The sequence below is a fragment of the Scatophagus argus genome, chromosome 24 (assembly GCF_020382885.2).
Source record: "Scatophagus argus isolate fScaArg1 chromosome 24, fScaArg1.pri, whole genome shotgun sequence".
NCBI classification, from domain to species: Eukaryota; Metazoa; Chordata; class Actinopteri; family Scatophagidae; genus Scatophagus; species Scatophagus argus.
In genome coordinates this window covers 2262230-2276191 of record NC_058516.1, presented here as the reverse complement: position 1 = coordinate 2276191, position 13962 = coordinate 2262230, and the positions used below count along the sequence as shown (strand labels likewise).

Genomic DNA, 13962 nt, shown 5'->3' with positions numbered 1-13962 from the left:
ATCAACTAATCGTTTGTTTTTAAACCCGAAGCCTTGAGAGCATGCCAAAAACATGACATGATCTGTAAAAGACTGAACCTACAAGCCTGGACAGACAAGTGTGGAGTTTTATTTAGTGAGCTACCTACTCTTTTTAACATGAGGATTTTCAGTCATGTCTGCAGCCACACTTCTAGTCCACTGTGATAAATTTGGAGCCAAAATACATTTGCAAAAGGCTTATGCTCCTCTTGTACTTAAGTAATTTACACTCTCTGCCTTGAAAAATGTTCCAGGTAAGTGGCAATTCTCCTACTTATGCAAAGCGTATCTGCACTCGTCCTCAGTCTGCTTTTAAGATGGAAAAGCATGCTGCAGTTTCAGTTTCAAACTCGTCCACTCTGCCTCTCTGCGTGAGCACCACAGTGAGCCATAGGTCTAGCAGATAGCATTCGGGAAACTGGGTCACATCTCTCACACTCACACACACACACACACACACACACAATACATTACATAAACATTACAGGTGGACATTCATAGAAAAAAGGGGGCTGCATTCGGAGCCATTTTGGCTACTTTCCACCATGCACAATACATTTCCAGCAGGGAGCACAAAAGAAATCCTTCCATGCAATAAAACCAGGCAGAACAAAAAAAACAAAACAGCTGACAGAAATGTGCTAAAAACCAAATGAACAAGACGTTGCTGAAAAAAGCAAAGAGAAGAACAAAATGGTGGTCTGGGATTGAGGTGGAGAATTCATACCAAGCTCTGAACCGAAAAGTGGGGGAAATTAATAGTGTTTCAACTTCAATTGAACTGCTCTTACCTCCACCATAATGTGAAAGGCGTGCTTGTCGAACAGGAACATAAGAAGCAAACAGAGAAATTATTTTCTGTCAGTTACTGGATGAAATAGAGGCAGATAAAATGTAGGAAAAGATATCCTTTGTCCCTGAGAAACCTTTTGTTCCTCCTTGCACTTCAGACCAGGGCTTCAAAAGCTATGGCTGGGAAGAGCAACTGGTCTGCCTGTGGTGTCTGCAATCCCACATGCATCAGAGAAGGTGTTAATAAGCATGATGTGAAAGCAAAGATGGTCCATCTCAGGAGCTTAAATGATGCTCCTCAGGAGCAACTGAAAATGGGTCAAACGAACTGTTCCCGGATCACAGTGGAGCCAAACAAACATAAAGTGCAAAGTTCAGAGCAACAGCATCTGGATGAAAGAGGCATGAAACTGCTCCAGTGTACCACAAAATACAGAGAAGAGTTGTGTTAAGACAGTGAAATAAAGGCCCCCAGCAGGAGATTAACACAGAGCTCACAGTCTAAAGGGTTTTTTTGAGAAGTGCAAAAATGTTTCTCTGCAAAATCCTTCTTCATAAAACAGAAGATGCCAGAAGCTCAAATATTAAAGCACAAGGAGCCATACAAGAACTTTGTCTAAATAAAATAATGCTCACGAAAAACCTGATCTTTTAGTGTTTTCAGAACATATGGGTCAATATCAAAAAAAGCTTGATACACAGCAAAATGGAAGACAAATGGTAGGTGAAGAAAGCAAATTAAAATCCGTCGCCAGAGAGATTTAAAGCATAACTACAGATGTTAAAAAAGAAAAACACACAAACACAGAAAACATGATATGTCTCTTAACTTCTTAACTAAAATCCTTTTCGAGCAAACAAAATGTTGAAAAACATACTTTTCAGAATATTTTACAGTCCACTGGCATGTGAGCAGCTCTTTGCAAAGCCGCGGCCAGACAAAGAACACGTAAGTCGCTCCATAATAAAGCAATTGATAAGATTCTGTCAGAATCAATCCGTGAGATGGACAGAGATAAGAAAACAGGGTGCAGGTCAAAAAATGGCCAGACTTGTGCTAAAGTGCTCCGGGCCTCTCCGTGTGAAAGCTGCGGCTCTGTGTACTCAGACAGAATCAATTCCAGTTTGCCTCGACTTCGCACTGTGGTGTGAATAATGGAGGCTTGGTGGCAAATATGCAGTCCATGATGGACCGCAATTATAACATAATAAGAGCGCGCAATAAAGTTGCCTTTTTCTCCTTTTCTCACAAGGTTTCAAATTTTTAAAAGTGATGTAGAGTCTAGGGAGTAAGTATGTGCGCAAGAAAATCAGACACTACCTCCGGCCTGTGTGTGACAGCTACATGTGAAAGTACAGCAGGAGCTCTTTTGGTATAATTAGAGAACAGAGCCGCGCTAATGAATCCATTAATGATTATTAAGTGGGAACAATTGCTTTTGCATCATGAAGACTGCATGTGTCATTACCTTGCAGCAATAATGGCAGAAACTTTTTTTTCCCCAAGTAATGACTTTAAACTCCTCTCTGCAGATAAAGCCGCCATCAAACTCATTGCAGAAAGTGTGCAAAAATGCAGAAAATCAAACAGGACTTTAGCTGTGGCCGTCTCTCTGTTTCTTCTGATAAGTCTATAACGCTGTTTGAATCTCACCGTCCTTCAGCTGCTGATCCGGTGCGACAGTAGCTTCAGATGCTGGGTCACAAAAATGAAAATTATTTAGAGTTTGGAGGTTCAGTGCCAGAGCACGACGAGGAAAATAAAAACTAAAAGGCAGAAATCAGAAATCAGCACTGTGTATACGTTACGTCTGACTCTGGCTCTGTTCAGACTGCAGCTGCTCGTTTATGATATAATCACATTTGGACTCCTTTTAATTAGAGATTTAGATTAAATGTGCGCAGTGTGATGCTCTGCCCATTTTAAGAGACGCAGCGTTGTGGCTGGACGATGGGAACAGAGGAAAATGTTTATCACTACCAGCAGCTATAGTGACTCCCCATACACGCAGGACTCTTTACATTCTAACCATCAACAGGTGTGGGCAATTTGCTACTGTCACATTACAAACACATGACTAAGTATGGTGTATTACGCTCTGAACGCAGTAAAGCACAGAAACAAGATGAAGCATAAAGTCCAGTCTACTCCTCCGCACTTATGACTAAATCTAAAAACATCTTCTGTTGTTTGTCTGAAAGTTGATGTGAAACACAGAATCATGGGTGGCTTTTTCAAGGTAAATTTCAAGGTATGTGAACCAAACATACCAAGATTCTCAAAGCCACCATCATCACATCTGAAGACCTACAACTAATTCAACTGTGAAGGATAAAGTTAAGAGAATTTATTTATGTCCAGAGCCAAAAATGTATGGTTTCTTTCACCAGCGCTTCATGTTAAAACTGACAGTATGTTTTGAGTATTTAATTCTCACTCATTTAAATCGCTTAGAGAGAACAAGCTATTGTATTATTTCAAAAACTAAAAGGCTTTGGGCTTAGCTGAGTGAGCTGAAACACCAGATTAAGCTGAAAAATCAAACATTTTTCAAGGAGTCCACTGGAATTCGAGCTTATTCTTTACACGGAGAACAGCGGTTAAAATGAAGCATTTTCCAATATATTCAAGGCTTTGTACAAACCCTGTGTTAAGTGCCTTCTGGATCACAATTGCATGAACAGCAGGCACATGTTTTATTGTCCAGAAAGGTCCTCACAGGCCTCCTGATGTGTCCATGCTTTCATCAGGCACGCGGTCTTGTTCACTAACCTGTGGTGGCGAAGAGTGCGGTGTGTTTTCACTCAACAGTGCTCGGATTGCTAGAAGCTGTCCTCTGTGACTTTGCAAGAATGAACTTTTTGACTGATTGTCAGAGTCACCTCTGCTTCTTTCTTTGTTTTTTTTTTGTTTTTGTTTTTTTAAATCCAGCCTGTGGTGCAACACAAAAACACATTCTTCAACAACAGCAACAGAAAAACAAGAAGATAGAAATAATCCCCTCCTGCTGCATCCATCTCTCTCCTCTCCATCTTCTATATTGAAAAACTCGGTTTAATCAATTACAAAACAAGCTATGGATGCCAGAGGACTTTTTACGTGCATCACATTGTGTTTGATTTAGCCTCCTTCCAGCAGCAGCCGAGTGGGGTTTGTTGCTTTGCTGCTTCCAGAAAAGCACACGACTTTTAAACGCACCGCAGCATGAGTGGCCTCTTTTCCTTCTCCCGTGCTTCTCCACCTACTCATTCATGTACTAATGCACTTCTGCACACACACACACACGAGGATACACATCCAGTATGACTTCATTTGCTCCATCCAGGCTATTTCGTTTCATTATCCTCCCGTTGTGATTTGATGAATATTTTAGCCGTTTGGTCATGATCTTGTTTTGTTTTATGCTGTTTATTTATTCATTTATCTTTTTCCAGGTATGCCGTTTCATAAGCCTCTTAGCAGTGCTGTTTCTTCCGTGGCACATTAGCATTTGTCTCCTGATTGTATTGTGTCACGGTCTTTTTATCTCTTCCCTGTTGTGCTTTAGCACTGTGCAAATACAATAACTAAGTTGAGAGAATAGCATGTCTCTCTTCGCTCACTCCCCCGCACTCCCCACCCACCCACCCACCACCACCCTCTGAGGCAGAGCTGCGAGCGTCTCTGTGTTTAGTTTTGTTTGCCTATATAAAGCCTCATCAATAATGCAGAGGCCCCTGACTCCTCTTCCATACGGTGGAAGCTCTGCATGCGTGTTCTTTTTCCCCTGCTGCCGAGCAGCAGAGAATATCACTCCGCTGCTGCCGGGTTACAACCACCTCAGAATCATAAAAAAAATAAAGAAATAAAGCAAGGAATCAGGTATTGGGAGAAACAGCCTTATTCTCAGTCCTACAAGAAAGGAGATTTGTGAAATCAGTCGACTCGAGCCAAGACTAGACAATGATAAAAGGCTGGGCGGGAGGTTTTTCAAAGTAAGCAGCAAAGGAAAAGTCTGGCAGAAAGAAGAAACGATCATGTGAACGAAGTGACGAGTAACTAAGTACACAATCAATAGTGGGTCAAAATTCAATCTTGACCTGAGCAGCACAATACGCAAGTAAATTTGATTGATTATAACTGAACTATTTTAACTAATTTGAGCAATTCTGTCTGGTTAGAAGCGGATGAGACAAAATGTGAACCATCCTAATTAAACTTGTGCCGATCGGACTGAAGGGACGACCGACGGTTGGCCTTCTGAGGCTGTTGGTACTGCAATTTTAACTAATATGCCATTAGAACCAAGATGTTGGAAAATAATCTCTAGCCTGCCTGAATTAACATCTTTACATCCAAGCCAGTCAAAGCTGGAGCTGATAAAGAGCTGTGACTACTGCAGAGTCATTGGAGTCTGGACTAGATGCCGACTTTATCCTTTCACATTGAAAACAAAAGCCAGATGTTAGCGCTTTCTGTCCAGTGCGAAAGGAATCCAAGACTAATTCATTTTTCATTAGAGTGTTTTGACGCAAGTCCCTCCACCCCCTGATGATCAGATTGCCTAATGGTCACCAAAATGAACTGGGAGGGGACGATAGGAAAATACAAACAACTGCGCAACCCCCACCACAACTACACTCATCCCTCTAGTCTGCTGAATTAAAAGCAAGTCTGAGATGTGTTCGCTCAGAGAGAGAGAGACTTAAGGACAAAGGAGGCGACAGAATCGGGGCTCGTCTTGTCCCTCTGCACAACTTTGAAATAAGAAACTGAAAAAGCAATTATCCCAACATAAACTCTCAGCGCAGTGTGTCTGTTCTGGGTGACCGTAGCTCCGTCCCTCTGCTTCACGGGGCAGGAAAGTTTCGGAAAGGCTGTTTCAGCCCACTGAGGACCTGAGACCAGTGGTGAAGCTGAAGGTTTGTCCAATAAAGACAGCAGAGCAAAGCATCTTCTTTTTACAGAAGCAAATAATGAGCATCGTCTCATGTAGGGAAGAAAGATCAGCAAAATCAAATAGACATTCAGACATTTTTGGGACTACATTATGAGAGTTTTTTAACCTTCTGCTCTTATGAATAGCCTCTGCATACTGCACTTTGCAGCAACAACCTTGGGCTTTTATTTGCGTGTTCATTTCCAAGTTTTAGTGTCTGCACTGACAGTAAGGAATGAAATCAGTTACCACAAAGGAACTGATGCGTTTTACACTCGCCTTTTGTTTGTATTCAACAGATGAAGTGGGACACCATGGCAGGACAGACAAAAAAGAGAAACTCGAACTGCATCAGCAGCAGCTTTGAAGAAACAGAACACCACAGTCTCTGGCACACTGCTTGACTGACAGGTGACCTCTGAAAATGGACTGCACAGAAAGTTTTCATTTTCTCACCCTGCAAAGACTTACATGTGTGGGGACGAGGGCTGCCGGGTAGGCCAGTTTGTGATGTCTCCACATCCAGAAAGAGAAGAGGACGACGGCGGCCAGACCAATGATGGGAACCAGCGAGTAAAGCAGAGTGCTGAAGAGCTGGGGCTTCTGGGAAAATGGGTTGGAGGTGGCTGCGGGGAGAGAAAGAGAGAGGATGATGGAATAGAGAATAAGCTGGCTTATACTGTACAAAAATTATGGACGCTGTCAAGGAGAAAACAAAAAGGATTCAAAGAAAGAGAACAGGTTGCCTGATTGGCCTGACATTGTGCTACATCATCTCTAAGTGCAGCACTAACCACGCACACAGCTTACTGCCGCTGTGCTTAGGGATCATATCAATGCACGCACACACAAACACACACACACACGCAGCAGGATTAGCAAATCCATCTCGTGACATAACGTAATCTGCCTGCCAAAAATAACAGAGCTCTGAACTGTGTCCGACCCCTGCAGGAGTCGCTGGGTGACCCCTGCTGGCTCAGCCTGTCCTCCCATCACAAGGTGTGACAGTCTGATTCGGCAGTGCTGTCAAAGCGCCGGCGCTTGGACGCCGACCGCCACTGCTGTCCTCAGGGTGGGGGGTTGAGGGGGTCGAAACGGGGAGCGGGTGGGAGGGGGGGCAGGCAGGAGCCTATGGGGGTTGCACCAGCTGCATTATGGGAGTCTCAGGGCATTTGTCAAACAGATTTTGAAAAGTTTTCCTCTGCAGGGTGTCTGCAGGTTTCGGAGAGTCAAATTTAAAGGAATACAAAGAGACAGAGTGTTGGACAACAGAGCTGTAAACTGACGAGTGCAAGGACACCAGGACACAAATGATTACGTGAAGGTCAAGGCAGTGACTTGCTCTTGCATTTGAATCAGTCATACCTGCATCCCTGCAGATCAGCTTTTCACTCCCTCTGAAAAAACAGCCATTATGGTAAATTCTGTGGTGAATAATTCTAATTCTAAAAATAATTCTGTGCAAATTGTCTCTGTTGTCATCTCTGCCTTATTTTAGTCTTCTCAGCAGAGTTACTGGTCTTTTGTGTTGGTTTGTCTGCAACTTCTTGTCAGGCATTCATAACACTGTGTGATGACTGAGTTAACAAATTATTATTTGGATTGATAGCATGTTCAGTGCTTTGGGCATCCTACAGCAAGCAAATATATTAACATTGAGACTTGATAATGCATTTGCTTGATAGGCTTCATGCTGACACTTAGGGCTGACTATGAGAAATGTAACTGTGACATTTTCGCTGTCAACATATTTTACTAATTTTTTATCTTGGTCTTTAACGAAAGAATTCCTTCTTCTAAATTCCAACACTGAGTTCATTTTGTTCACACAAGAGCCTTTCAACTCTGGCTGCACCAAAATGATGCACATGTCTTTTCTTGTCTTGTGTTACTTTTATTATCTTTCCCCAAATCCTTAAATATTTTTGAAGACCGTAACACCTGGAAGCTCAGCAGCTGGCAAGAATCCAGAGCAAGTCATCACAAACACACACACGCACACCAACACACACACACTCTCTCTTTTCAAAGTAAAAGCCTGGATGTTTTGTCAATGTGTCGAGTACTTTTCCCACCACTGCTCGTGAGTGTTTAAGTCCACCTGAAAAGGAAGTCAACTCGACGTGTGGCTGCAACACACACAGAGTCAACACTTGTCATTTTCAGAAGGACATAGAATACAGAACATAGACTGTACATACTGTAGGCAGTTGAATGGTGCAGCTCGGTTTGCGGGGGCACCTCAGGGGCGTACAGGAACCTCTCGTTGCACATGTTGCCTTCACAGCAGCAGAAGAAAACATCAGGACTCTCCTTCCTCTCCACACACTCGTTACTGCAGAGGACAAGCAGGTGAGGAATTAGCAACGACAAACACTCTGTCTGCACACCGCAAAGGACACGGAAGCTATTTCATCTTTAAGTGAGAGTGAGTGCACACACACACACACACACACACACACACACACACACACACACACACACACACAGACCCAAGCGTCATCTACATGTGCCAACACACTTCTACCTGCACTCACTGCAGAAGACATGATGTTTTCTCACAAGCATGAACACACTTGGGCCATACATGCACTTCCACACAACACACACTCATTTTCCTTCCTCTCTATTCCCTCACTCTGCCACAAAAAGATGTGAGAGAAAAACATTTATAAAATAACTCCTACACACGACAAACACACACACACACACACACTCTCTCTTTACACTCACACAGTCATCAGATAAAAGCCAAAGGAAGTGGCAGCCGCCCTCGACTTGCTCTGGCCTCTCCAGGGAGGCGAGGCGGCGCCGTCTGAGCAGAGGTACCCAAACTGTGCGGGCTGCAGAATCTACAGCAACTTTATCGCTCAGGAATCAAAAGAAAACACAAGCAGAACCGGCTCAAACCAGCATCTGATGCCAGGTTGATGTTCCAGCAAGGAAAGAAACTATAATAACACCATCTATTAATATCTGTTTACTGTTCTGGCCTTGGATGGATACATCGGGCTGAATCCATTATCAGTAGAGATTCACAAAGTAATTTATATTTCCCCGGTCTCTGGTAATTAAAAATGTAGCCTTGTGCAGGTCATTCAGATGGTGAAGCACACAGAGGGACAAAAAACTGTGCTTGAGGAGTTTTAAGTATGTTCAAAGTCTAGCCTTCCCCATAATGTGCTGTCTTTTGTCCTGGTTAAGACGTGTGCTGCCGCTTTCTGTCACTAATGAATGAACAGCTTTTTTAGCGATGACTTGAACCATAATTAAAAGTGAAGCTCAAACATGCTCATTTTGAGCTTGAGGTGGGGATGAATACATTGGTACACTGGAATACATTTTCTGGCGACTGCATTTTAAATCACAAATCAGAGATTCAAGACCAGGATTCACTTCATCCTACTGGTCCCGAATGACAATTTTCTACACCATAAACTTCACATGAAGTCAAGATTTGATATGTTTTTATAATGAAAGAGGGCTTTCTGCAGCTCACTGAGGAACTTGTAAAAGCTGCCTGGAATTTAATGTAAAAACAACTTAAAAATACACATAAAAGACTGTTTTTTTTCTGGCTAAAAACATGCAAGGAAGGTTTTTAAACTAAAAGGGGGAGGCAAGTAGGTCACAGTATCTCTGTTTGTGAGACTTACTGACTTGTTTTTAGGACCCGTTGACAGCCTGACTCTGGTGGCGTTCTAATCTAAGGTGTAACATACTGGATGTCCTGCGTACCTGTCGTAGCAGTTGACATCGTCCAGCCAGCAGCCTTGCTTGACGACCTCCACAGTGCCGGAGACGTTCTTCCACGTGGCGAAGCAGTGCCGTCGCTTGTCTTTCTCGCCATAGCAGGGCTCGATGCCGCTGCGGTTGGTGCGCTCCTTCTCCCAGCTGGAGTTGTAGTAGGCGCACTCCTGCGTCTCTGTGCGTCCCAGGATGGCACCTGGAGAGGACAAGGAGGACAATTTAAAGTGGGATCGTTAAGACAACTTTCATGTACTGCTGTCTCTTCCTGGAGGAGATAAAGGTTGGAAATAACAATTATTCTATTAAACATTTTAAAGATTAAAGATTAAAGTGACATATTTTGTCATTGGAGGAAACTCACTCCAACGAAATTTGTGCTCTGCATTTAACCCACCCAAGTGACGTGCACACACACAGCAAACCCGGGGCAGTGGGCGACCGCGTGCAGCGCCCGGGGAGCAGTGGGGGTTAGGTACCTTGCTCAAGGGTACCTCAGCCATGGACACCGGGACGGGGAATCGAACCAGCGATCCACCGGTTACGGGTCCGACACCCTAACCGCTGATCCACGACTGCCCCATTTTGCAAGGTAAGCCCTCAATAATATGTGAAAGCAGCTTTTATATTCTGGGAGATGAAAAAATATTTTCCTCTTGAAAGAAGAGAGCGAAAAAATTCACTTCTGTCATACTTTTGTGAGCTCCCAAGTGCTTGAGAGTCAATACGCCAATGAAAAATGAGAGCTTTTCTAAGACGAACAATAAAAACCAGCCAGGCATGACTGAGAAAATAAGGTTACAGAGCAAAGCAGACAAACTGAACTCCTGTCAACAAACACAACTCAGACAAAACCATCAACTTCCCCTCCCCCGCCAAAATAAAGGAGACTCTGATTTCCTGAGGATGAATGCGGGCAGCAGCTTTTCGCAAAACGATATCCAGGGAAAAATACTGCATGACAGCTTGTCAGTTTAGCGTTGCTGCTGCCGCCTCTCATCACCTGTCAGGGAGTTAGTCCAGTTTAGACTGCTGACAAGACTGAAGACAGTCGGCCTCCGTTTGGTTGCTTCCTGGCGCTGCAAACCAAACAACTCAGACACACAGGAGACGAGGATTGCCTGCTTTGAACAATCCAGTTCCTGCACTTCAGGGTGCAGTAAACAGCTTCTGAGGTCAGCAATCTAGATATATTGTCCAGTGCTATGTCAGGGTGACATTTTTTCCTTTTCACTTAGGTATTTCTGGCAAAAAAGAAAAAAAAAATCAAACCACTTTACAGCCAGCTTAATCCTCTCCACTGACTTGTTTGTGTGAAAAACACAACATCATCATGCCCCGGAAAAGGAAAGTGCATGGAAGCTCCTGTGTGTGTTAAATGGTTTTCAACTTCCTCAGGCAGCTGATATCAGTCAAAAAAGTTTTCGAGGCCATGCAGTGTTAGCAGCAGAAACACAGCATGTCTATTAAGTTAATACATGATGCCATTTTCTTCCAGTCCATTGGAGTTTGCAGTCTGTATTTTGTGTCCTTTGTATTCTTTTTGGAGTCTGAAGTGTTGAAATGTTTTTTTGTTTTTTTGTTTTTTGCTGGAACTAAGTGCCGTATTTAGCGTGGTAAATGTGTGATTAGTAAAGTCTGGATGTACTCTGCAGCTATTTAGGGCCCGTCAGATGAAAACATTTGAAGTAACCCTCCTGGGCCAAGGTATCAGGGTTGTTAGCAGAACATTTTTGTCTTTGTTATTCATTTGTTTACCCTCATTTTATTTGCCCTTTATAAAAAATTCTTCCAGCCTTCAAGAAGTGGCACTCTTGACCTTATCTGTTTTTATTTATTGTTGCTTTTAATGTCTCAAAAAAGCTCTGTAATTTACCAGAACAGTACAGGACAAATAAAGAAAAACCCTGCAGTCTATGTGATCATTATCCAGTCTCCTCTGCCAGGGAAATAAACGTCCTGTCCGCTCTCACCGCGTCTCCAGTCACAGCAGCTTCCAGAAATCAGGGCTTAGCTTGTGTAATGGAGGTTACCTTTAGGAAGATCATGTATTTTTTAATAAAGTGGCTGCTTAAGGAAAGCCAGTTAATGCCAACCCAGGCCCTGGAAGCGCCGCAGGTCTCTTTTCAACGGCTTTAACAGCTGCAGATGGAAGAGAGCGTGGCGACTTCACCGGTAGACGAGATCACCGACGGCATTTTCCCTCGTCAAATCCATTTCCCATGAAGCCCCGAACTATTTCACAGCAACAGGTGCAACCGTGTGCAACTGAGCCTCTGTGACTTAGAGCAAATGGCCAAAGGAAAGAAGGAGAGAAATAGTTGAGGAGGAAGAATGAGTGCAGCTCAGACATACTTACAAAATTATTGCATTTACACAGAAAAAAAAACAATGCAAGGACAAAACTGTGTGTATGCATGTAGACGCGAGAGCAAGCAAACAGACACACAAGGATGAATTATAACTGCTTGTGGAAAAAATGAGGGTTTTTTTTTATTCAAATAAACTCACATATGACAGTACTCAGACTGTAAGTCACACATTTAGGCAAACGACAGTGTGAAAGCAAAGCTTGAGAGCCAGTCCACAAGGAAGACGCTCAGATCTGCAGCAGGAATCAGACTGAAGAAGAGTTATTGAAGAAAATAATGCAAACATTATAAAGCATATTGAACTCAAGTGCTTAATATGAGCAGTTAGATATCCCATCATGCCTTTTGGGCATTGTTGCGTGCCTCCAACTGCATCGAGAGGTCACGTGATCAGTGACGTGACAATATTTTCCAAGCACAGATCACCTTAAGGCAGCAACAGATAAAGAAACAGGTTTTCTCCCCCAGCGAAAGACACCATCCTCAAACAACCTTCTCTGGTGTGATACAGCATACCACGATGTGACTTGAAGCTCAGGTGAAAAATCCCCAGCTGTGTGTGTGTGTGAAGTTTATCCACTCCATCAGGTCCTTCAGGAGTTTAAGTGTCCATTGTATGGTGCCTGGTTTCTCTTCTTCCTGGATGATGGGGATGAATCCGTCGTTCCTTCGGCTGCCCCTCATGGGAGCTGAAGGCGATAATTATGGAGAGGTATGCGGAGGTAAAGCGGAAGGTTAGCTCATTAGCCACTTCTGGTGGAGCTGCATTAGACGTGCTAGCGCTGATCCCCCAAGGACGCCGCATCGAGGTGCTCGGCACACGCACTTCCATTTTGCTCAAAGTGATTTACAACAAATTCAGCTGAGGGATAAGTCTGAGTTCTGGTTTCAACTTCATTACAAGCAAGCCATAATAATAAACACGAATGTTCACGACACAGAAAGCAGGTGCAACAAACGCTGCGTTTTTGTGTTGTTTGAGATGAAGACATAAATAAATAAATAATAACAACAGATGAGCAGAATTACTCTGAAAAACTTCAGTTCACTGTTGCAGCAACTGAAGATTTTTTTTATGATTAATCTGCAGATTAGTTTCCAAATTGGTCCCTAAATTGTTCTGTCAATAATGTGTCAGAATATAGTGGAAAAAAAATCCTAAGAAAAGATATTATGCCAAACAGAGGGATCAAATCTTCTGGAATCTGGAACCAGCAAATGTTTAGCATTTGTGCAAAATGAGCACAGCAGTTTATTTCTAATTAAATTAGTTCATTTTTGTTTAACTGGTGGCGGCTCTGGTTACAGATTTACGTGTGGTTTGATCCCCTGCACCGACCAGAAAGCCTTTCTGCCATCACATTTGTGACACCCACCATCCCCAAGCAAAGCACTGAAGCAACCTGCTGTTTGAAGTTCTGCAGTGGCTGACACTGCGGCCTACAGTGTATACATATGAAGTAATCTTATGTAAACTGACAGCAACCTGATGTATTTCTAAATATGACAGTGCTCAAATTTAAAAAGCGAGACAAAAGTCTGCGGTGTTTATTCTTCCGCTAAGGCAAGCTGCAACACCTCAACAGCTTCACTGATAACGCCTCCATTCAGGTATTACACTGCGTGAGAAAGAGCTGTGAGCCATGTGAACTGCAAACACGGCGCTCCGCTGTAAATATAGCCGCAAAGAGCCCAAATCAATCACGTTCATGAAATGAAGTGACAGTAAAGGCCTGCTGCCTATAGCGCCGTGTGCCAAAGGTGGGCAAGAGCTGCCCAGCAGTATGGCAGATATGAAGGATATAAAGCAGAGAAATCAATCTTCTGACTAAGTCGCAGCTCAGAGTTCACTAAAGTAGATAATGACACCGAGTGCAGAGCCTACACAAGCGATTGTGCAAGGACATACAATCGGGCTTCCACCCACAAGCACACATGAGTGCAATAAAGAGAGAAGACTCTTTGTCTCCCGAAGATATTTCATAGAAGGAAATGTCAAGCATGAATGGTGCAGGCTCATTGTGTTTTCACAGTGCTGGGTCATTGTAACCGCGTTCTGCTAATGCAAGGTCGTTTTCTTAATATGGTGCGAGTGACATATATTTAAT

General features: G+C 43.2%; 1 protein-coding gene across 1 annotated transcript in view; it reads right to left on the bottom strand.

The window, feature by feature from the left end:
- The window catches only part of LOC124055325 (activin receptor type-2A-like), a 36778-nt gene that overhangs the window by 8943 nt on the left and 13873 nt on the right, over positions 1-13962 (bottom strand). The window contains exons 2-4 of the mRNA XM_046382040.1: positions 9474-9681; positions 7937-8070; positions 6204-6358 (exon numbers count right to left, since the gene is read on the bottom strand). Of these exons, the coding sequence (XP_046237996.1) occupies positions 6204-6358; positions 7937-8070; positions 9474-9681 (497 nt within the window). The remainder of the gene's footprint in view (positions 1-6203; positions 6359-7936; positions 8071-9473; positions 9682-13962) is intronic.